Genomic DNA, 24,364 nt, shown 5'->3' with positions numbered 1-24,364 from the left:
CTACAGCTCCGGCAGAAAAGCTGTCGGCTCCCACTGTGGTCGCCAGTTTGTTTTCGTCAAAAGTTGCTTTTTCCATTGCTTTCAAACCTGTTACACGGTTTATCGATTACAAGTTCAAACTGAAAGAATTGATCTTTTTATAAGATCTTCTTACAATGAAAAAAATAAAGATTATAACTTTATCAAACAAAACGCAGCAGTAGTTTATCTCCCGCTGCTTTGCGTGGGATCTTTGTCTGTGCTGGGGACGAGTTAGTCCGTGGACCACCGCAGATCAAACCCGGTTAACACTATAACTACGCTCTTGTTTCACGAAGGAAACAATTGTGGCAGCGATAATCACGACCAAGCGAGATTGTGACTCTTCTCGAGATTAAAACCAAGTTTAATCCGGAGGAAAGAAGGGGAAAGAATCACAAACCTTTCGAAGGATTTTCTTTATGAAAAATTCGCCAAGATCTGATGATTCTCCTCTGAAATTCGTGGTTAACTGGACAATTTCACAGCACCTCGCCTTCTCAACTTCAGATCCTCTTGAAAGAAGACCCTAGGCTTCTATTTATAGGCTTTTGGAGACATGTTTTCGGATAAGAATTGATGTTTAAACATTATTTGCAGTTAATAACCGCTTAAACGCGTTTAGGGATAGCCTCAAAACAGTTGGGGAGGCCCTGGGACGAAAGAATCCTTAAAAATCATCGAAATCCGCGTTTTGGGAGTCTTGGGAGTCAAAAAGAGTCGTGGTGGCTCGGGACTGTGCGAGCGACCATTTGGTGGCTCGCATATGTGCGAGCCACCATTTGGTGGCTTGCATGGGTGCGACCCACCATTTGGTGGCTCGCACTCATGCGAGTCACCATTTGGTAGCTCGCGCTTACGCAAGCCTCCGGGTGTGTTTCGTTCATCTTTTTGATACTTCGGCGATTCGTGACCCCTCAAGTTCGCTTGTTTTGCGTACTCGACGAACTCAGCTTGTGAGGCATTTATCCACTCATCATTTTGAAACTCTTCTGGCAACGGCTCTTCAGACTCTACATAGTCATTATTTACGCAATATTCATCCATCCAACTTACGTCATCATTGGTCTCTCCAATTGCACACTGCATACTATCAAGATGTTCCTCCTCTTCAGCATCTATATCCTCATCCTCATCCTCTTCTATTATAGAACCAACCGGTAAATCAACTGAAACATGACCCGGCGAGTCGTGGAACACGTCATTTGACATTGCACCCGAGTCACTTTTTAAGCGCAAGGCACTTTGAGATAACGAGATTTGATTTTCAAGCATGCGGGAGAATTCTCCGCGAGCATATGAAACTTCAGTAACCCCAGACATTTGAATATTTTCAATGAACAACTCGATTGAAATTTGTTTCTCCGCAAGTTGTATCATGTCATTCAATTCTTCATCATTGGTGATCTCTACAACAATTGTTCTTTGATCATTTATTAGACAATTACAGAAGACCTTAATGACATTTTCGACATGATTAATTCCAGTAACTCTGTATATTTGCGCCATCATTCTATCAAAATTACAATTTCTAGACAACATGAACATTTTCCTAGAGCCTCCATCGTATATAGGCATATTATTCATTCCAACATTCAGTTTTCTATTAAATAAGCAAATAATCGGTATTCCATTCGCCATTTTAACTAAAGAATTAAAATTCATCATATAAAAATTATATTTTTTTCCATACATTCAATCATAATTACATAATTCTTCTAGATATACAATATTAACTATAGGAAATTAGAGAAATTTATGAAAAAATATAAAATTTATAACTTGATGAAATTTCGGATCTCGTCGGCCTCGGAGAGAATAGACGGCGTCGGCGTCAGATTTGACGGAGGAAGAGGTGAGTTGGGAGTTGGGTTTGGGAGAAAGAGAGATCTGGATTGTTGGGTCAGGTTTGGGATAGGATGGAGATCGGGTTTGGGACGTTGATCGGCATGGGAGAGAGTGAGATAAGGTTTGGGAGAGAGGGAGATCCAGAGAAAGAGCTCGGGAAAGAGAGAGGGGGAGATCGGGAGTAAGAGAGAGGGAGAGAGAGAGAGGGAGATCACGAGAGAAAGAGAGGGAAGCGGTTGTGCCCTAATTTGGGGCACAACTGGGGTTTATGTAGTCTGCAATTCTACGGGACTACTAGTCCCGAAGAAATTACGGAGCCCACTTATTTAGACAGCAAATCCACGGGACTACTAGTCTCGTGGATTTGCTGGGCACATGCGAATATTTCTCTGCAAAATGTACGAGACTACTAGTCCCGTACGTTTTGGTAATGAACTCAAAAAACAAACGGGACTAGTAGTCCCGGGACTAGTAGTCCCGTATGTTTTCTGAGTCCACTAAGCGATGATTAAGTTGGCTCTAAACATACGAGACTAGTAGTCCTGTATGTTTTCTGAGCCTTCTTTTTCAAAATCGACCTCTTTTTTGCCTATATTTTGCTAAATATTTAGCAAAGTGGTCTATTTTGCTAAATATTTAGCAAAAGTGGTCTATTTTAAAAATTTCCCTTTTTAAAAAATATAAGAGTTGAAGGAATGCTTGCATAATAATAATGAGCAAGATAAAATATGCTTGTATAATAATAAAAATGAGAACGAATTCAATAGAAAGCAAGACAAATATGCTTGCATAATAATAATGAGAACAAATTCTTAGAGAACTAGAAAATGATAGAGTGCTACGAATTGAGAATTTAAATGAGGATATTCAACAAAAAGCAAGACAAAATATGTTTGCCTGCATATTAGATCTAGAAGATAACAATTTCTAAAGACGGATTGAATAAATTCCCCTTCCTTCTCCTTTATTTTCTAACTAGCTAGAGGTCTTCATTTCTCTCTCTAGTTGCTCGACAGACAGAGTGTTTATAGGACTTAGTCGTTTAAGGCTAAGCTGATGGTGATGGGCTATAGATCCTACGTTGCACCCTTTTGTCGCAGTTTACTGCCAATTAATTTTTGTTGGTTTGTTGGATTTTGATTTGAGGGATGATAAATTTATTTTACCGACCATGTGATTGATAAGGACTCGCGGACAATTTAGACTACAAACATGAGTTGACACGATGAGCTTGAGGGAGATTTCGGGAGAAAAGGAAAGAGTTAGGCGGAAAGGGGAGTAGGTATTACATAATGATCTAAACTTTTATGCCTAAAGCTGACTCTTTAAAACTTTTAGAATTCATAGTTGGAATGATGTAAGCCATATTTAAAATTCATGCGGGAAACTGCATTCATGCACCTGCCATAGGAAAATTTCTCATGTGTACATGGATTATAACAAGAGAGTGATACTTATTAATTGTTATATAGTCACAGCCTCATTTTTTAATGTAACTAAAACGTTATCAAGATCATAGCAAGAAAATTATTTAATTAAGCTTCTGTATCGTACACACATCTAATATCAGTATCATGTTTCAACAAGCATAACATTTTACACATAATAATACACATGGTTTCTCAATTATATTGATTCATATTTAGTATAATTTAGCAGGATGTACCATTGAGTTCATACCATTTAGGTATATATGGTTAGTGGTAAATTGGAGATTAGTTAGTGGGTATTACAGAACTAAAAGCAAACTCAATGATTTGGGGGATTATGTTTAAACTACTAAAGATTTGATGAGGCTGATGTAAAGATTTGATAAGAACAATACAAAAAAAAAGAAAGAAAAAAAGAATAGAATTTGTTATAACATCAATTAACCTGAAGTATTGATCATCCTCATGAAGCCGACACGTGTCGGATCTTAGCATCAATCATGCGAGCTCAACCCAGCCAGAGGCAACTTGGGTCACCTAGGCACTCACTCAACCTTCCAGAGCCAGGACGAGTCGAGGCCAGCTCTCATTCGACCCATCATTCGAATCGACCACCCTCATTCACTCGGCTGTACTGGCAACTTGTGAGGCTGACTAGTAAGGCGGTACTTATCGTCCCTCTCGCAAGCCGAATCAAGAGGCGATTTGACCTCGAAAGCTATGCTAATAGCTATCCATTATTTTCATCATGAATGCGACTCAGTCCAGGATGACTCACCATACCCCCTCAATCAACTATCCAGGACGCTAATAGCTATGAATCCTGCTATTTGGCTCGCGGTTGGACCGCGAGCCAAACCTCTTTTTCCAATAGCTATCCAGGATGACTCAGTCCAGGATGACTCATCGCCTAAGGCTTTAATAAAAAGAAATGGACAAAGAGACATGGACCTGGTTGGCTTTAATAAAAAACAATTGACGCTTGACTTTGATAAAATAAGTGGATGCTTGGCTGTAACCCTTTATCTTGGTCTCAACAAGTCGATAATCACCATCTCAATAGAACCTGCAAAAAAGAAAAACGAAGAGGGAGTAGAAAAAAAAAATCAAATATGGTGGTTGTCGGAGATGTGATTGCAAGCAAAATCATTCAGAAGCTGGTGGAGGTTGGGTTTGACTACGCAGCAGACCAGTTTTTTTCTCGGCGAAGACGAATGAACGACGAGCTTCAAAGTCTCGAGGCTGCTCTTCCTCGTATCCAAGCTGTCGTAAACGCAGCGGAGAGCGGGCAAGGAGAAATAACCGGAGACCTCGACAAATGGCTATGGCAACTTAAGGGTGCTATCTACATGGCCAGTGACGTACTCGACGATCTCGATTATACTGACATACAGAAGCGAACAGAGGCGGATGCTGCAGGAAGAGGGCCTCGTGGCAGCAAGGTGAGTCGTTTTGTTTCCGATTCTAAACGAAGAGTTTCCAAGTTTAGTAAAAGAGCCTTTAAATCCGACCCCACCCTCGAGAAGCTAAGGGGGGCTGTCAAGAGGCTAAGTGAAGTGGCGGCAGGCGTTGAAGTTTTTAACCGTTTAGTAACAGAGCGTAACCAACAACAGCAGCAGCAACAACAGCAGCAAGAACAACTTCGTGAAACTGGACCTATTGTAAGGGAGAGAGATGTGCTGGGAAGGGATGGGGATAGGAAGGAAGTGTTACAGTGGTTGACGTGGGCGCCCATCGCTAATGAGGATCACGAGGGCATCTCTCTTTTCTCCATTGAGGGCCTCGGAGGAGTCGGAAAGACAACCCTTGCACAAGTCGTCTACGGGGATGACACCTTACAGAGTTCCTTTGGCATCAAAATTTGGGTGTGTGTCTCCACTCGCTTTGATGTTAAAAAGATTACGGGAGACATCCTAGAATGCGCTGCACAAAGGAGACCGGACGTTGGAGGACTTGGCCCACTACAGGAAGCTCTCGAGGCCTTGGTGTCATCTAAGAAATTTCTCCTCGTCTTGGATGACGTTTGGAATGGCGACGATCTCTCTAGTTGGCAGACGTTGTTTGCTCCGTTGAGGTGTGGACTTAAAGGAAGTAAAATCATTTTAACTACCAGATCGGAGAAGGTCGCCGAAATGGCTACACTAGCTTTGGGAAGGACGGCAAACGAGTCGATGAAGTTAAAACCCTTGGATGGTAATGACTTCTTATCACTTTTCAACCGATACGCATTTGCTGGAACAAATCCCCATAATCATGGGAAGCTGCAATCAATTGGCGAGCAAATAGCTGGAAGGCTTGGAGGCTTGCCGCTGGCTGCCAAGACGATTGGAGCGTTATTGCGTTCTAACTTGGATGACAGTCACTGGACGAATATTCTGCGATCTAGTCGTATATCAGATTACGGACCACAGAGAGATTGTGTGATGCCGGCTCTGATGTTGAGCTACTATTATTTACCGAAGCACCTAAGACCTTGTTTTGCATTTCTCAGCACCTTTCCTCAAGATCACCGTTTTTTCAAAGATGATCTAGTTTTAATGTGGATGGCGCTCGGCTTCATCCAACAATCTCCTCAGAATCCAGCACAAGCACCAGAGGATATTGGAAGCCTCTACTTTGATGAGTTAGCCAAACTGTCATTCCTTGAACCATTTCGTCAGCAAATCAAAAATCCCTTAACTCAAAGATTGGAAGAAGTTTACATCATGCATGATCTTTTGCATGATCTGTCAAGCAAAGTATCTCATGGTGAATGCTTTACATTTGTTGGAGATATGTCAATCAACGAGATCCCAAACACAGTACGTCATTTGTACTTTGAAACCGGTGATCTTGATCTTCTCAAAGATATGGACAAATGGAAGAACTTGCACACCCTGATTCTAAAATTCAATGGATACAATAATGAGCATGCCGCGGCTTTCCGACAAATGTTTGAATCACTAGAAAGCATTCGAGTGTTGCGCATCACTATTAAAGAAATGGAAGTGTTGCCGTGTGAAATAGGTAACTTGAGGCATCTCAGATATTTGTCAGTTCGTCATCGTTCTACTCGGTTGCCTAGTTCAATCTGCAAGCTTTACCACCTGCGGGTACTTGATTGTGGCAATATTGAAACTTCTCCAGTTTTGGTCTTGAATAACCTTATTAACTTGAGACATCTGCTGCCAAATCATATTCCCTGATGCAGCAGAGGAGTATGAAAAGGTGCTCGATTGCCTCCATCCGCCTGATAGCCTCAAGGAACTCCGAATTACACGGTACCGAGGTGCAAGGTCTCCATATTGGATGGAAAAAGGTTTGTTAAAAAATCTAGAGCGCGTTGTTCTTTACCAGAACACGGCATGGAAGCACCTTCCTTCTCTCGGGAAGCTTCCCTATCTCAATGAATTGAGATTGGATTCACTAACAGGACTTGAGCAAATTGGCTTTGAAGGTGGATTTCAGCAACTGAAGATTTTAGAAATCGAAGATTGTGATCAATTGGAAGAGTGGTCCGGATTTGGAGCAGAGACGGCACCTTGCTGGCCTCTCCTTGAAAAACTCGAAATCTCGGGGTGTCCCAAACTGAAGGCACTGCCTCCTCTGCCCCTAAGTCTACAGAGCTTGACGTTACTGGATGTGGGATTGTCCGATTCTCCAACATTCTTCCCGGCTACTCCATCCTCGTCCTCCTCCTCTCCTTCCCTCACCCACATGGAGATTGCAAGATGTGGAAATTTAACATCAGTGGCCGGCTTGCTGCGGCATCGCCTCACCGCCCTCAGGACGTTGGAGATTAGGCGTTGCGAAGCTCTTGCGGATCAGCACGCAGAGGAAGGCTTTCAGCATCTGCACTCCATCGAAAGCCTAGCGATTGAATATTGCCCAAAGCTGAAGATGGCTACCGACGCGGTCGCCCTTACTTCTCTTTCTGAACTTAGACTGTCAGGTTGGAACCACATAACATCCTTTCCCTCCAAAGAGGCGTGCAGAAGATTAACGTCACTAAAAGAGCTGACATTGGGAGACATGGGAGGGCTGATGTCAGTTGAGGGTCTAAAGGCTCTTTCCCACCTTGCTTGGCTACGGATTGAGAAGTGTCCCAAGCTCGTGCAAGCAGCAACAGCGTCAATTAAGGGGAAGGAGGAGGAGGAGGAGGAGTTCGTCCCTGCGATGGCCCCTTGCTGCCATTGATGACCCCTTGCTGCTCCACGTTGAACCATTGAGAAAACTCACGTCTGTCACACGTCTATGGATTGACTGTGGGAATCTGGAGAGCGAGGGAGACATCAACCCGTGGTTGTTGCGCAACGGAACTTCGCTCTTATTCATCCAACTGGGAAAGTACAGTACTGCAAAGTCGCTGCCTCGTAGCCTCCAAGCCCTCTCTTCCCTGGACTCTTTAGAAATCACTGAAGCTTATCAGCTCCAATCGCTGCCGCGGATGCCTTCGTTGAGATCTATGGCTGCAACGAGACGCTGAAGGAGCGGTGCGCGGAGGACGAAGGCGCCGATTGGCCCAACATTAAACACATCCCTAATATTGTTGTCTCACCGCAAAGAAAATGAGAGGTGTGTACACTTTTTTGTCTTTTTCTTTTGTTTGTTTGCTTTTGTGCTCCTAGGAAAGCATCTGCCGCTACGCTTGAAATAGGGGACAAGACTTGATGTTGAGCGTCCAGGGTAAAATTTATCCTTTTAGATTTTTTTTTTTAAAGGTTCCTGATGTTATGAGCACTTGCTAGGGTTTTATGTTATTTTTGTTGCTGCTGTTGCGCAATAATATGTCTAGCTCTAATCTTATGTATGTCTGGCTCTTAATTCATGAGTTCTTTATTTATCAAACTTCAGTTTTGTACGTGTTGAGCCACAAGTATTCACAGCTAACATAACGTAGAAGCTGCTCGACGAGACTGTTTACAAGATTTTCATGCTGCTCTTCATTTCTTACATAGACTTCTCAGAAGAAGGCAGGTCTTCTTTGAGTCGGGCTATAATTTGATTTTGCGTCTGTTTTATGCGAGCTTCTTTAGCCGGTGCAGCTATTTCCTTTTCCCTTACCATGCATGAAGTTGGGCTTCTCATATCACAAACAAAAGGTGAAGTTTATGATAAATCTACTCCTTATTTTGCATAATAGAGTTCCTAAGATGAAGGGCGAATTTCGTCGGTTAATTGCCTTTTTGTTCTGGTGATATGCAGTTCTGCCTTCAAACTTCTTCATATGCCAATTCAGAGAGAAGATATGAGAGTAGAAGTTTGAATCTTTATGTGCAAACTTCTTTATTTGCCTCCCCGTTTAAGAAGCTAAATGAATATTGAGGTATTTATATATTTATTCGTCTAAAATTTCAAGTCTAAATCTTTTAATTTCTTCTTTGTGTCAGAATTTGAATGTAAAGGTTCGCTTCCTGAGTCTACTACATATATAGGTTGAATTTCCCCTTTAGGTCACTACTTGATTGCCTCTTCGTTTGATGCTTTTTGCGTTAATGCAAGGCTATTAATGGCGTTATACAATCCAAGAATGCATTGATTTTCAATTCGTCGTCTACTCATCTTGACTGTAAATCACAATAAAGTCCTTTATGTTTGATGCTTGTTGCGTTAATGCAAGGTTCTTACTGGATTTTTTTTCTAGTTTCATATTAATTATAACTGAAGGGTAGAGGGGATGGCTTGTGATTCGGGGTATAAATATTGACACTGTTCTTTAAGGTTTTGAAGGTTACATATGCAAGTAACATATTTATTAAAGTGGTTGATATAGGTAAATTCCTATTTGGAAGATTACAATCTTTAAAAACCAAGTATAATTGGTTCTTCAGCTCGCACTTTTCTGTTAATACTTTGAACAAAGTAATTTATGCACTGAATAAGTCAAGTTAGGTGCGGCTCCTATGACCAATTTTTCCTTGGTAATTATGAAAAAAAAATAACTTTTAAGAATGTCAACTAACAGCAATACTTAAGATGAATATCATGACAGATCATTTTATATCTCATATATATAGATACTGCTCTCACTAAGTGTCTTTCAAAATTTGGCTTTGTCACTAATGGAGCTCATGAAGCTACTGCTCAAAGCAAAGTTCTCAATTACAGCTGTATATTTAATCAACCGTCTACCCACCCTAATACTTGATGACAACTCTCCGTTTGAAACACCTTTTCATGATCAACTGAACTGTCACAAACTAAGAATATTTGGTTGCATTTGCTTTCCTTGGCTCCCGCCATATAATGTTCATAAACTTCTTCCTCACTTATGCTCATGTGTTTCCTTAGATATTTCAAATCTCAAAGTGCATATATCAAATCTCAAAGTGCTTATATTTGTTATGATCCCGCAAATCATAAATTTTATAGCTCTCTGTGTGTAATCTTTCACGAATCAAACTTTCTCTATGCTACTCAAACCCCTAATCTACTGCGTGTCACAAGCTCTTCAAGCTCATCATGGTGTCCTGCAATGTCTGATATTGCTCCAGCAATATTCAATTCTCCTCCATTGCCCCTAATCGTAAATTTTTTTTGCAGGTTGATATGGTAAAAAGGAGTCAGTATACATTTTTAGGAGTATTAAAACTTTCAGCCTATGTAGCCATGTAAAATAACAAACGAACTTTCATATTTAGTTCCTGTGGAGTACTGCTTATGCTATGACTGAATGGCCTCGGTCCCTCTAGACCTCAAGACTTCAAGGTGGTTCGATAACCAATACTATCTCAACTTGCTTAGCAGCCTCGGCTTGCTTCAGAGTGATGAACCACTTGTTTCCGAGAGTGTAGAAGAGAGTGTTATAGAGTTAGTTTGGGCTTATGCTCAGGTTTGGGAGCTTTTCTTTAGGGATTTTGCTAAATCTATGATAAAGATGGAGAATATTAATGTGCTTGCTGGAAGTGATGGGCAAACTAGAGAGAACCATTGTTATTTCAATGTTTAGATGGAGAGTCAGTGAACAAGATCAAGTTTTATTTGCTTGTTTAGGATGCGTTTTTGTCTAGAATGATGTAATGCTGGTAATGAAACTGATGGAAGTATTGAGATGTTGCATATTTTGTCAGGAGCAAATTTTCTATTATCTTCATCACTTGACTTTTTTGTTTGTTCCATGTGACATGAGAGTGGAAGTTTGAATCTTTATGTGCAAACTTCCTTATTTGCCTCCCTGTTTAAGAAGCTAAATGAATATTGAGGTATTTATATATTTATTCGTCTAAAATTTCAAGTCTGAATCTTTTAATTTCTTCTTTGTGTAAGAATTTGAATGTAAATCATAGGGAGACTATATGGTTAGCCAGCATACGAAGGACCTCCATTGTCCCTTGAATACAGAAGTTATAAATTCTGAAGATCTTTGCAGTCAATATGCCCAACAAATGGGAGAGACAATGCCTCGGTCCCTCTAGACCTCAAGACTTCAAGGTGGTTCGATAACCAATACTATCTCAACTTGCTTAGCAGCCTCGTAATGCAAGGTTCTTACTGGATTTTTTTTCTAGTTTCATATTAATTATAACTGAAGGGTAGAGGGGATGTCTTGAGATTCAGGGTATAAATATTGACACTGTTCTTTAAGGGTTTGAAGGTTACATATGCAAGTAACATATTTATTAAAGTGGTTGATATAGGTAAATTCCTATTTGGAAGATTACAATCTTTAAAAACCAAGTATAATTGGTTCTTCAGCTCGCACTTTTCTGTTAATACTTTGAACAAAGTAATTTATGCACTGAATAAGTCAAGTTAGGTGCGGCTCCTATGACCAATTTTTCCTTGGTAATTATGAAAAAAATGACTTTAAGAATGTCAATTAACAGCAATACTTAAGATGAATATTATGACAGATCATTTTATATCTCATATTCCATCCATCCTCCAATGTATTGTTTGCCTAGAATAAATACGAAAACACAAACACTAGACAAACAATATTAGTTGTAAATTATTTGTTTATTGTTTGCCTAGAATAAATACGAAAACACAAACACTAGACAAACAATATTAGTTGTAAATTATTTGTTAAAACATCATCAAAACACACTAGACAAACAATATTAGTTGTAAATTATTTGTTAAAACATCATCAAAACAAAAAGGCCAACACCTATAACAGCATCTCTATCCACTTTGAGGCCAAGTAATACCCTTACATCCTGCAGAGTAATAGTTGACTCTCCTTGATGCATGTAGAATGTATTTGTCTCTGGCCTCCATCGTTCAATCAATGCCGTCAAGAGAGGTCAATCGAGTCTTACCCATTTTATTTGTGAAGATTTTAAAAAAACCTGCTTGACGAACATAATATTAGGCCTGTGAATCTGTCAAACCCCAACTCAAATGTGCACGAGTATGATCAACAATAGTAGTACTCGGGCCTTGCATATATTAAACAGTTTAAATGATCACATAATAGTAATAACATTGAAAATTTAAAATGATTAAAAATAATATTTTTGTCATCGCAATTCTCCTTGAATTCCATGCTTTACTATATGATATTTCAATGAACCTCGTATCTAGCACTCTATCAATTATATGACCAGAAGTTAGTTTAAGATTCTTCTTTAATTTTGGCATAATTAGTCGCACTATGTAAGAGGCAGATGCACCACTATGATCTTGCTCTAATAACGAATTGCTACATATGTGAACACCGTATTCTGTGATCCTAAAATGCCCATTGTGTTTCTTTCCGGCAAATGCATATGACTTCCAAGGACATGCGTAATCAGCTTCATTTCTCTCAACCTGACCTTTTCTTTCTGTATTCATAAAACAAATTGCATCAGAACTTGTGCAATTGCTTTTAACTTGCTTGAATATGACATTCTTTTTGATAGAGTAATCACGAATAGTATCAACCAATTAGTCCTTATTCTCGAATAAATCTCCAACTTTAAAAGTGAAGTCCTCATCTCTTCTACCAGTTGAACTTTGGTTGATGCCAATATCTTGTACTATGGAAGAACGAATCAACTCATCATCTTCAAACTCGTCGGGAGGTGGCTCTTCGTACTCAACATATTTATTATCAACATAAGTCTCATCAGACCATTCTAGATTCTCTTCAACATCTTCAATCACAAATTACATGTTGTCAATTGATGCACTATCTTGTTCTTCACTTTCAGAGTCATTGTTTCTTTCATCCTCTTCAGTCATTGCCCCTCTTAATGGCCTCATATTTTCATAAGGGACTTCATTGTTCATAATATTTGACGTTCCCCCAAATGAGGTGCACTTAGATATTGAAATTGAGTCTGCTCCATTTCACTCGAAGAAGAAAGAAAACTGTCAGACTCAACTCCCAAATCTAACATGCATGAGAATTCTCCTGGAGGTTTGAACATTCGGCACGAACTACATGGAAACTTTTTAATAAACAATCCTACTGTTGGTTGTGACTTGCTCAAAGCAAACATAATACTCATATGATGATCATTTGAGATCTCAACTTCGGACGTTCTATCAAAAATTATGGGCCAATTGCATATTATTTTTTGTCAGTACTTTCGTGGATCAATTTCAGTAACTCGGTGTAATTCCTTAATTAAGTTATAGTAACTACATAATTCTAAGATCATTAACAGTGTCGTTACCCCTCCAACGTATGTTGGCATATTATTTATTCTATAATTAATTTTCCCACCATAAGAGCAAGCAATAAAAACCATATTGTTCAACCTATGGAAAAAAAATTAGATTATGTCATTTAAATGCAAAAAAATTAAAAAAAGTTATCAGGCCATTGAATAAGAGAGGAAAACCCTAGATGCAAATAATATCATTATCATATAACTATAAATCCACACACAAAGAATTTGAAACACCACAAAGATAGTGATTGATATTAAAATTCAAACCCTAGAAATTAGATTTTGATATAAACCCTAGATTTGAATGTTGAAGAAGAGAGGAAAATCCTAGATTTTCAAATGTTAAAAGAGAGAGAACGAAGAGAAATTACCCTAGACGTCTTTTGCAAACTTCCTCATTGAATTTCAGCCACAAAAATGGGGTTAGGAGACTCGAGTAGGCGAATGAGAATGAGAGGCCGGAGTTAAAGAGAGAGAAAAAATCAATACTGTGAGGGAAGAGGGGATCACTTGGTATATATAAGTGGTAGGGCCCCACCATAAATAGTTGGGGTTGGGAACCCCGACTATTTTGCCCCTTAGTCGATTCCCCGTTTTTGAGCAAGGCGGAGAGTCTGCCAAATGATCGGGGTTGTCAACCCTGATCATTTTGGTTTAGGTCTGCCAAATGATCGGAATTGGAAATCTCAACCATTTGGTTGATATCTTCGTAGTTGTTGGCGAAGTGTCAAAACAATCGGGGTTGGAAAACCTAACTATTATGGTCAGGGTTGGCAACCCCGAAGAGTTTGGCCCCTAGTTCTCCTTGGTAATCCCGCAGGGAAGGAGAGGTGGTCCTAATTATCGGGATTGCCAACCCCGACTGATTAGGAATTTAATTTTTTTTAAAACGACCCAGTTTCTGACCACGATGTTGACGTGACAGAAATTGGGTCGATTTCTGTAATAAAGTTTGGAATGGATCGATTTTTGGATAAAAGTTTAGATTGGGTCTTTTTTGAAAATATCTTCAAGAGCAAAAATTCCATAATCATACTCTCTTTAAACTTACGAGTTCGGGAAAATCTTTTCATGGTTAATATTACCCTTAACTTTAAATATTATATTGTTATCCTAATCTATTCTAATTACCCTATCTTCTTTGGATTGGTAATTAACATATGCTAGCCAGCACCTAAAAGGTTTTGGACTTTGTAAAAAATATCATCTAACTTTTTAAATTACAAAAACACCCCTACAAATTCAAAATTTTATTAAACATATTGAAAATTATAAATTTTACTTATTTCAATTCCATGAAAAATCTAAAAAACATATGCTAGCTAGAAACTAATTTTTTTTTACTTTAGAGAAAATATCTTCTAAGTTTTAAAAATTACAAAAAACACCCTTAAAAATTCAAAATTTATAAAAAACACCTTGAAAATTTTAAACCTATAAACACACTAAAAACCTACAAATAACAAAAACAACCCTAAAATTTTATGGAATTTACAATAAAAACTCTGAACTTTTACAAATTACAAATAAAATCCTCAAAATTGTAAAATTTATAAAAATCCTGATAATTTCCAACCTAACAGTACATTGAAAATATAGGAATTACAAATACCCCCTGTATAATATATAACTTATAGAAAACACCCTTAAAGTTTCAAAAATTACAAACAAACCCTCAAAATTCAAATTTTATAAAAAACACTCTAAGAATTTCAAACTCATTAGTAAATTAAAAATATAGGAATTATAAATAGTCTATAAACAATTTACAATATGTAGAAAAAGCCTATAAGTTTAAAAAATTATAACAAAACCCTAAAATTCATAATTTATAAAAAAACACCATGAGAATTACTAACAGCTAGCCCCTAGAAAATTAAAAATTTATAAAAAATAGTATACTCCATTTAAAAGTATAGGTTTAGGAAAAACTTGTGATGGTCAATATTACCCATAACTTTTTTGAAAAGAACATAACTGATTAAAAATCTATTAAATTTAAAATTTATAAAAAAAACACCCTTAAAGTTTAGTACATTGAAAACTATCCCTCCAAAGTTTTAAATTTTTTAATGATTTTTTGTAATTCCTTGATTTCAATGTAATGTTTAATAGTTTTGAGTATTTGCAAATTACAAATTTTTAGTGTGTTTTCTACAAATTTAAAAACTTTTGAGGGTGTTTTTTTTTTTTTTTTCTAAATTTTCATTGTGTTTTCTATATAATGCATGGATACATTAATTAATGATGATATTAAAGAGTAAGTTGGTCTTTAGAATATTAGGTCATAGTTAAGTGCACACATCACTATTTCTGGACAATATAGTTTATATATGCAAAAAAAATTAGAGAATCTATATAGTGGTTAAAATGATTTTGACTTTAGTGTACTATTTTCTATAAATTATATTTAATGCGAACTCACAATATAATTTTGATTGTAGTAATCATAGTTTTAATACGTTTGATTGATTGAGTATATATGTATACAGGCCATATTTTACTTTACTTTCTCACATGAACTAATATTTGGCGCTTAATAATTTAAATTATTACTTTCAAATTTAATATAAAGATGAGCTCTAATAACATTTATTTACCTACAGGATAATACAATCTTAATTCCTATTTTTTACTTGAGATTTATTTTATAGTCATGCGTATCAAATTAGTAACTAAAATAATAATTATTTCTGCTTAAATTGGGATGATTATAGTTAGTTAGTCACTACGGAGTTTTCATAAAAATATATATCTTACTTTCTATAGCTATCTGCACTGCTCATGTATATTGTATAAATTAGTTATAAATTTGACATATTAAATTATTTTTACTTTGTAGAAATTTCTTCTTTGACTTTTGAATTGTGTAATCACTACATCACCATTTTAGCATAGAAAGAACCTCACTCTAAAAGGCTTCAAGCCAATGTTTTACTATTACTACTATGTGTATATATTTTTTAAGAAAATCATGTCAACGCTTTTTTAACAGAAGAGAATATTCTAACATTTGCTATTATAAAAACTAAATATAGCCAATTGAGTGATTAGAAAAAGAGAACTTAGATCAGAAAAGCATGAATAATAAGATAAAGGGGAAAGGTAATGGCATTGCCAACATTACTACCAATAGCAAGCTACAATGTAAAGTTAATCTATTTTGTGGAGCCCAACTACTGGCTATAAGCATCGAGGTTTCCATATATATACTTTATAATTTATTAAAAGGGTCATATAATTTTATCTAATAAAATTGATTTAATACTAAATAGTAATATCGTTGTAATAATATCGTTATTAGGGAAAATTCTTCATGAACCAGTATGTTCTTTATGATATATAAGCTATGCAATCCAAATTCGTGTGTTTTCTATAGAGTCAAAAAGTTTGAATACGAGTCTCTAACATTTTACTCTCACAACAGTAAAATCCACTTAGCAGATATGGATATTCCAGATGAATATAAGTCCTATATACAATAACAATTGCCCTAGGCAAGTGAGTTACAATAGCATTTTTCATTCACATCGTTTGGGGCAAGATTTGATAGGGACCTTGCATCAAAGAATTTTTTTTAATATTTAGAGTACATGGCAAAATATATCATAATCTCCCTGCTCTAATTTCGCAAGAAAATAATTCTTCGTACTATCAGTTATACTTCTATGATATGAAGAATGAGCTATAAAAATTGAATGAGAATATTAGATAATGTAAATGTGAGTGAAACCATAACTAAAAGTTAATGTGAATATGAGCCTAACCACAACTAAAAGTTTAATAGACATATTGTACGTAAATTCATATGCAAAATTCATTTGCGAATTGAATGACCATCCATCTTTTGAAGACTTCAAGATACTAAAAAACAGAGATGTTGTACTAGATTAATGTGTTTATAACTCATAAATAGTAGATCACGTGGCCACAGTCTTGGTCGAAAAAAACAATGACAATATTTCATTTGAAAGAGAGATTATTGAGTTGATCAATTCCACAAAAAACTTTGTTTTCTTTTTTTTTTATTCTATTTTTATCAGTTTAAATAATCATGATATTCAATAACCTGCATTGCACGTGCATCTCAACTAGCATGTTCCAAAGGGTCGGACAATTACATAATCTCTCTATTCTGATTAGATGGTTAACTTTTTAGCTCTGTTTAAGAATTTTATTGAGAGTCTAAAGGAGGGAAGAGCAACTTCCATAAAAAAAAATCGCCAAACCTGGTCGATTCACAAAACTTCCACAGCAACTTCCAAAGGGCCGCAAATTGCAAAAAGTTGCACGAGAACAACCGCCAATCCTGTTGGATCCAAAATCAAACCGCAAATAAACCCAACCCGCTTACCCGATTCACGACCGCACAAAACCTAGAATTTTTTCCAGGGGATGCCGCCAAGAGAATCCACGTGGAGTTGGAAATGCCTTGGTGACCGAACATTTCGCTGTTTCTTTTAAACACAAAACATTTTATCCGGTCCATCTTGACCGTTAACTCAAATCAAACCTCGCCATCTAACTATCAGTATATGCTAAATATCCTGTTTGCTGTTTATAACCGAACAGGGAAATGAAACTGAAGCGGTCCCGGCGACGAAAATCCAAAATCCAACAAAAGTCGGTTCTTTTCTCGCTTCTCTTCTTTCAACCGAGAAGTATTATTTTCTTTATTTAAAAAAAAAAAGTATTTGATCTCTCTCTCTCTCTCTCTCTCGCGACTGCATCAGACGTAGAAGAAAAGGCTTTGACCTATGAGGAAGAAGCTCGATACTCGCTTTCCCGCTGTAATATCTCTATCTTTGGGTTCAAGTTTGATCTTTTTTGCCTTTTTAGTTGATTTTGGCAAATGGGTTTTGTTCTTTATGAGATTTTAGTATCTGGGTATTGTTTTGTTTTGATTAGGTTTTGGGTTTTTGAGTTTAGGGGGTTGAACATGATAATTTTCAAGCCCTCTTTTATATTTTTTGACACAATAATTTATATTATAATCTCTACAGGCGCTTATTCGGTTTAAACGCATATACTCTTTTTTGCTGCTACTGTTAATATATTTATGTTCCATCTAGTTACTCGTTTTGGTAGAAGCAAGCACCTTACGTTGGTTAGGTTATTGATGTGAGGTTTGCAAAGTGGGGTAAGGGTTTTTGGCTAAGATAGATTCCCATTCGAGTTCTTGAAGCAACGGGATTCACTATCATAGTTGTTGGGGTGCTTTATGAAAATTTAAATTTGTACCAAATACGAAAGTTACTATTATTGCCAAATGAAGAATATGTAGCTCACTTGTACTGTTAGCTAAGAATTAGGAATCAAGACCTCATTGTTGCATATTATTTTCTCAGTGATTATATTACACAATATTTAAAAGCAATTTGAACTTTTAAGTTGGATCGTTAAAGAAAGTGTGATAGAATGAAAATGATATGTAATTGGGGAGAAAGACGAGAGTTCCACTGTAGTTGTTGCTGGACACGGGACTATGTCGTTTTCAACTGAATATCCACTAGACCGCTGGGCTGATTTGTTGCCATAGAAAGGACACTTAGTCAATCGAACATAAATAATTACCATATTTATTATCAATTGCATCTTAAGTTTAACGCCAGTAACACGCTAAGAGCTAGACCTTCCTTAACTGAAAAAAAAATATGGAATGATATTTCTCTTACACAAGAGACCAATGTATTGAGATATAAAGGATCTCTCTGTTCTCATGGAATCCTTCGAGACAAAAAACCATATACCACTTCCAATGGCACTTCCTGTCACTAGCTTTCAATTTAATTTGGGTCGTGGTAACACATTTTGATGATATTGTAAATGACATCAACTTGTAAGTAGTTTCTAGGACTTTCCATTTTATTCAGGCAATACTGTAAAAATGTGTTTTACGCATTCAGTCAGGCAAGGCATAACACAAACAATTTTATACGCCAAATTTATGAATTATGCAAAATTACATTGAATGGATTTTTCACATAAGCACGCATACATGAGATGTGTCCCAAAGCAGGTAAACACAAAAAGCAGATCTTCAATCAGAACAATCACAATTAGTTTGTGAACTTAATTGAAACTTTTTATGTAGTACTATCATGCATCAAATGTTTGGCAGCAAAAACTAGCCGTACAAGGAGCAAACGTAGCAGGAAGCCAAGTTGCTTGTTGCTTCTGTTTGTAGTCATGGACTCGAAAGTGAGAAGTAACATCAGCTACAGAGTGCCGAAACTCAAGAATTTACTTCATAGAACCCAAGAAGAAGAAGAAGAAGCCTTATCAGGTGTTACAATAACCGAGTGCTGAGAGTTTGTGAGCTTGGGAAGTAGGATCAGGGTCTTAGGGTTTTGTCATATTAGATATAGGCTGTATTCAACTTATGAGCAGGTCTCAGTAGAGAACTGCAAAATTTCCCATGTAATCCGAATTCAGTTCAGCCGAGGCCTTACACATTTATCGTGCAGTTTATAGATCTGTTCTTTCTAAAATTGGATCTGTGGAGTCCTAGAAGGCTGAGCTTCCTGTAATAAAGGCACAATTTTTGTTTGTGCTGACATTAACTGAGGGTACATCCACTCTAATTCAAGTGGGTTCATCGTTATTCTGGTTTTTTTAACAATATGACTACTTTTTTACAACATTATTGTTTACCTAATGTTGGACTGCCTAATAGTATATAGTGACAGGAAGTGAAGTCTAATTCAAGTGGGTTCATCCTTATTTCTGAAAAGGACATGGCTTTTACTTGGGCTATACCACCACCTTTTCTTTTCTTTTTTTTTTCTTTTTTTTTTTTGTGTGGTAACTAGAAGTTGGTGGTCTCCATTAGTAGGTTGAATGATAGCCATAGGATTTGGTTTGGAATAGACTGCTTTGTTTCTGCTGCTTTTAATTATTGTGGTATTTTCGCCTAATTATACTCCATTTGCAAGGAAAAACTGTTGAATCTTTTTCCTATTTAGGTATGTTTCAGGTGTAGCTGCATGCATATGCTTATGTATATTAAGCTAGGTTCCTAGTAGGTGTAGTTTTATCACAAAGTCGTAACGTGATACGTCATCTCGAAGTTGGTGTATTTTATAATTTGTATTTCATTATAATTTGACTGGCTAGTGGATGCAGATTTTTTCCGGTAGTTTTTCTCTCATTTCTGGCTAAGTTTTAGGGTGTTAGTTTGTCATTTAATTCTATCTTATCAAAACCTTTTCTTTTGTGATTTGACTTTTTTTTTCATATGGAACATATTATCTGATACATTCTATCTTCTAGCAGTCTCGAATAAAAAAGATAATGCAAGCAGATGAAGATGTGGGAAAGATAGCAATGGCAACTCCTGTATTAGTGTGTAAGTCCTTCCAATCTTTGCTGCAGTCAATTGTGTCTAACTAAGATAATCATATTGTAGTTGTACTCACCTAAATAGTTACCTTATTCTTGAAATGAAGATCTCTGCTTCGATGGGTTTCCCAGACATTGTTTTGCACGTGCAGAAAGTGCTTAAGAAATATCAGACTCAAACATTTCATAGATGTTGAGTCTATGAAAATGAGAAATCATTAACTGATTCAAACTGCTAATTTTGCATCATTAACTATTCGACACCTATCGTTTTGGACATGTACACATTGATTAATTTCATGCAACAATGGCACACTTATTCATTCTCATGTGACCATCATTACCACCATCGCCTTTTCCTATCAAGGACCGAGTATTGAGCAGCAGACTATTGCGAAAATTTTTACTATTGGCTGCACTTCTCAGCAACCCTCTAAAACCTGTGCAAAATTCTTGGCACGGCAAACTTATGAATAAACAAGTTTCTTTCATTGAATCTTAGAACAATAGTTGCCGCATTGGAGCAATTCCAAATTCTCCTGTACTTGCAAGATTGTAGAAGAAGCAAAATATAGATTCTCTACAAGGAAAAACATTCAATATTTTTAATTGGTTTTCTTACCATCAAATGATACTTTTAGTATAAGGCAAACCCTTGTCTGTCCATTGTTTTCCTTGGACAGCAATTTTGCATTAGTCAGGGTTTACAGCCTGTTATGATTGTTTCCTTATATTTTTCATGAAGCCTTTCACTACATAGCCGTCTTCATTCTGATGGGTAGCTGATGCCGATGAACTACATTCAGCTTCATGGCATAACTAAATCCAAGGAGTCAAACAGGGATTCTTATTCTGCTATCTATTTGACTAAATTGTATTCAGATACGTGGTTTGGATTTCTGTATGCAAATAGGATACTGTGACTTTGTTTCTTCGAAAGAGTAGCGTCATTACTTCTGTTTTTTATCTTCTGCATATCAATTGCATGCATCTTCTATAGTTAGGGAATGGTTATTAATATTACTTATGAAGATTTATTTGTCCCTTTACTGAATGATTTTGCAGCTAAAGCCTTGGAATTGTTTCTGCAAGACCTTTGTGACAGGACATATGACATTACTCTTCAGAAAGGGGTGAAGACAATGGGCTCTTTGCATCTGTAAGTAAGATAAATCATGTTGACATGAATCCAAAGTAGTATTTTTTTTTGGAAGATACCTTGTTTCTTTTCTGCAGTTTTACCTCCCTTCAGAAGAAGGTTGTTTGTTTTCTTCAGTGTTATATTCTTTCACCCCTCTAAATTAGTGATATCATAATTTTTTATCCCGGGTAGATGACTTGTATACATGTGCAGAATTATGAACTTGGTTAGTAGATACTGGCACTAGTTTCCTGCTTTGACGTTGACATGGGGTGTCAAAGATGAGATTGTTCAAAATCAACACACGAGGACACAACTATATACGTATATTTCGTCCAATTATATGTATATTAATTCACACAAATGCATTTTTTATCTATTCATGCATGAAACAACCAAATTTTAGTAAAGTAATCAACAAAGTAATTAGCTGTTATCAAAAGGTATGTAATATTCTCAATCTTTTAACTTTTGAGCCAAAAGGTGATCCATTTGCCTCCTAAATATTTTTGACATGTGATCGCATGCCATCTAATGAGTTACTTGCTGTCTACTAGCTAATATATGATCTTATTTGCCAAATATCCCCAAGAGTGCATGCACGTACCTTCGTCTTTGTCGAGGGTTAATAATGATTATTTGATTTATTACCATCTACTATAAAGACAGTGTTAGAAAGCAATAAACAATTTAAATTCTTAAAATAAAAAATTAAATTAGCAAACCTACTTGAGAATATGGTCATGGCACTGGCTTAAGTTAACATATATCGTTGAGTCGTTGACTGTCTCCTGTTATAAGAAAGCAGACTTATGCAAGAAAGTGGTTCATTTAATTAATGGTTTGGTTGTTGACATTGTAGTTGGAAGTGGATCTGTACTCTTAAAGGTATAATAAGCCAAAAAATTTAATGTACCTTTGGGCTTTGATTAATTTTGGAAGTTAAAGGCCTATAGACTCTATGTATTAAAGTTAGAACCATTTATGTAGGACATAATTCACCCAGCATCCTTAATTGCTGGTGACTGTAGAGATCGACTGATGATTTGTTCCTTGCTAGAAATTTTTTGTGCTGTATATTTTTTTATTATTAATTTAGGCGACCTTGTGTACCTTCAGGCCATGCTCATTAATCATGCACCATATGATTCGGTTATTAGTTTTGGTGTGGATTTTGATGTATTTCACTTTTTCTTTTGAGTTCAGAAAGCAGTGTGTCCATAGTTTCAATGTCTTCGATTTTCTCAAGGACATAGTCAGCAAAGTGCCAGATCTAGGAGGTTCAGATGCAGGTGGTGACGATAAATCTTCCAAGCGAAGGTTAGATTTGAAACTTATACATGAAGCTGCTACTTTTACTGACTCATCACTAATTCAACTGAAATGGTGTATTTGCCTCTAGAAAAGCTGCTGCTGACGGGGGCAACAACAGTGATGGGGACTTGAAAAGAAGCAAAACTGTAAGCAATTTCTTGTGTTATAGAAGAAACCCTTGCACTTGTCTCATTTAAGCACCATGATTGGCAGCTTTTACTTTAAGTTACCATGTGCTTTGCTAATATCATTTACGTAAAATTTCAAAAAGTTTAGGGTCAAGTGCAATTTTGAAAATTTTATTATGTTTTGCGTGTGCGAGCGCGCATGTGTGCGTGTGTTGGGCGAGTGCGTGGGGGAGGTTTATGCACAACCCCCCAAATATACAGGGGACTTCACTTTGTGTACCTCAAATTATTCCTTACAAAAGGATCAGTACTTACGCAATGTTGTTTTTTTGGATGGGTTCAGGAGATAATAGCAGGCCAAAATAGCAGCAGCAACAGTGGTCGAGGACGAGGAAGAGTTCGAGGCAGAGGCAGGCCTAAAGGCAGTGGCCGTAGAGTTGAGAGTACTCGATATGACAAGTTCGAAGATGACCCAGGAACTTCTCCACAACATGACGACGACAACAAACCTGAAGATTTAAAATCACCAGACGAGAACAAGAACACTATAGTTGGTGATAGTAAACCCCCTGTTCGAAACTTTGACTTGAATTTGGAGTTGAATAAGAGTGAAGATGCATCTGGAGAACATCATGAACCGAAGCATGAAGAATTTGAAGGATTGCCGATGTCTGATATAAATAAGATGGTCATAGACCCTCTTAAGCTTTCTTTGTTGAATGATAGAGTAGATGAGGAGGAAGAGGACTATGATAACGAAGAAGGTTGATTATTGTAGGACTGATACATAGATTGTAGGCAAGTCTGGAAATAGGGAGGGTTGGTTACACCTGTAGTTTAGATTGTAGGCAAGTCTGGAAATAGGGAGGGTTGGTTACACCTGTAGTATTGCTGTTTTGATTTTCCAACTTCTATAGTTTCATTGTTACAGATAGAGCCTACATTAATTTTTTGAACTCTTTTACCCTTAGATATATTCACTAATTTCACCTAGGGGCAATATCCACCAAGATTGCACCCACGGTAAAATAGTCAAAAAGTTTAACCCAGGAGGTCTATCTGCAGCAATGAACCTATTTAAGTCCTAGGTTCAAAATGAAGGGATTACAAGGGGCCAGTGTGCTATTAACCCAAATTAAAACTTACCTAGGGGAGGAAAATTGAGATCAAGGCTTTTTGGTGCCTTTTTGTATAGATTTATCTAACATGAAGCTGATTGTGCAAGTTTTCATAATTTACCTGATTCAGATATTGTCATTGTTTAACATTTATTTTACAAGGGGCCAGTGTGCTATTAACCCAAATTAAAACTTACCTAGGGGAGGAAAATTGAGATCAAGGCTTTTTGGTGCCTTTTTGTATAGATTTATCTAACATGAAGCTGATTGTGCAAGTTTTCATAATTTACCTGATTCAGATATTGTCATTGTTTAACATTTATTGAAAATTGAGATCAAGGCTTTTTGGTGCCTTTTTGTATAGATTTATCTAACATGAAGCTGATTGTGCAAGTTTTCATAATTTACCTGATTCAGATATTGTCATTGTTTAACATTTATT

At 36.7% G+C, this 24,364-nt stretch overlaps 2 protein-coding genes across 5 annotated transcripts; both read left to right on the top strand.

Moving 5' to 3' along the window:
* LOC109831672 (putative disease resistance protein RGA3) lies at positions 3,675-7,726 on the top strand. Its single transcript, XM_020399049.1, is given in 2 exon segments — positions 3,675-6,471; positions 6,473-7,726. Coding segments are annotated over 2 exon segments (3,063 nt in total). The 5' UTR covers positions 3,675-4,408; the 3' UTR covers positions 7,473-7,726.
* LOC109831670 (DNA polymerase epsilon subunit C-like) lies at positions 7,738-24,020 on the top strand. Of its 4 annotated transcripts, XM_020399048.1 has the most exons (8): positions 7,738-7,850; positions 8,130-8,377; positions 8,481-8,601; positions 20,156-20,228; positions 21,287-21,380; positions 22,569-22,682; positions 22,765-22,822; positions 23,148-24,020. In XM_020399048.1, exons 3-8 carry the CDS (start codon positions 8,590-8,592, stop codon positions 23,571-23,573), a joined length of 777 nt encoding a protein of 258 aa, XP_020254637.1. In that variant the 5' UTR covers positions 7,738-7,850; positions 8,130-8,377; positions 8,481-8,589; the 3' UTR covers positions 23,574-24,020. The 4 variants fall into 4 exon arrangements, with proteins under 4 accessions (XP_020254637.1, XP_020254636.1, XP_020254635.1 ...); XM_020399047.1 differs by having other exon boundaries at positions 7,738-8,377; XM_020399046.1 differs by lacking the exons at positions 7,738-7,850; positions 8,130-8,377; positions 8,481-8,601 and adding an exon at positions 17,548-17,670.

Source organism: Asparagus officinalis, chromosome 2, assembly GCF_001876935.1.
Source record: "Asparagus officinalis chromosome 2, Aspof.V1, whole genome shotgun sequence".
NCBI lineage: Eukaryota > Viridiplantae > Streptophyta > Magnoliopsida > Asparagales > Asparagaceae > Asparagus > Asparagus officinalis.
Note: the sequence above shows the minus strand (reverse complement) of the source record. Positions and strands in the feature narration are given on the sequence as shown.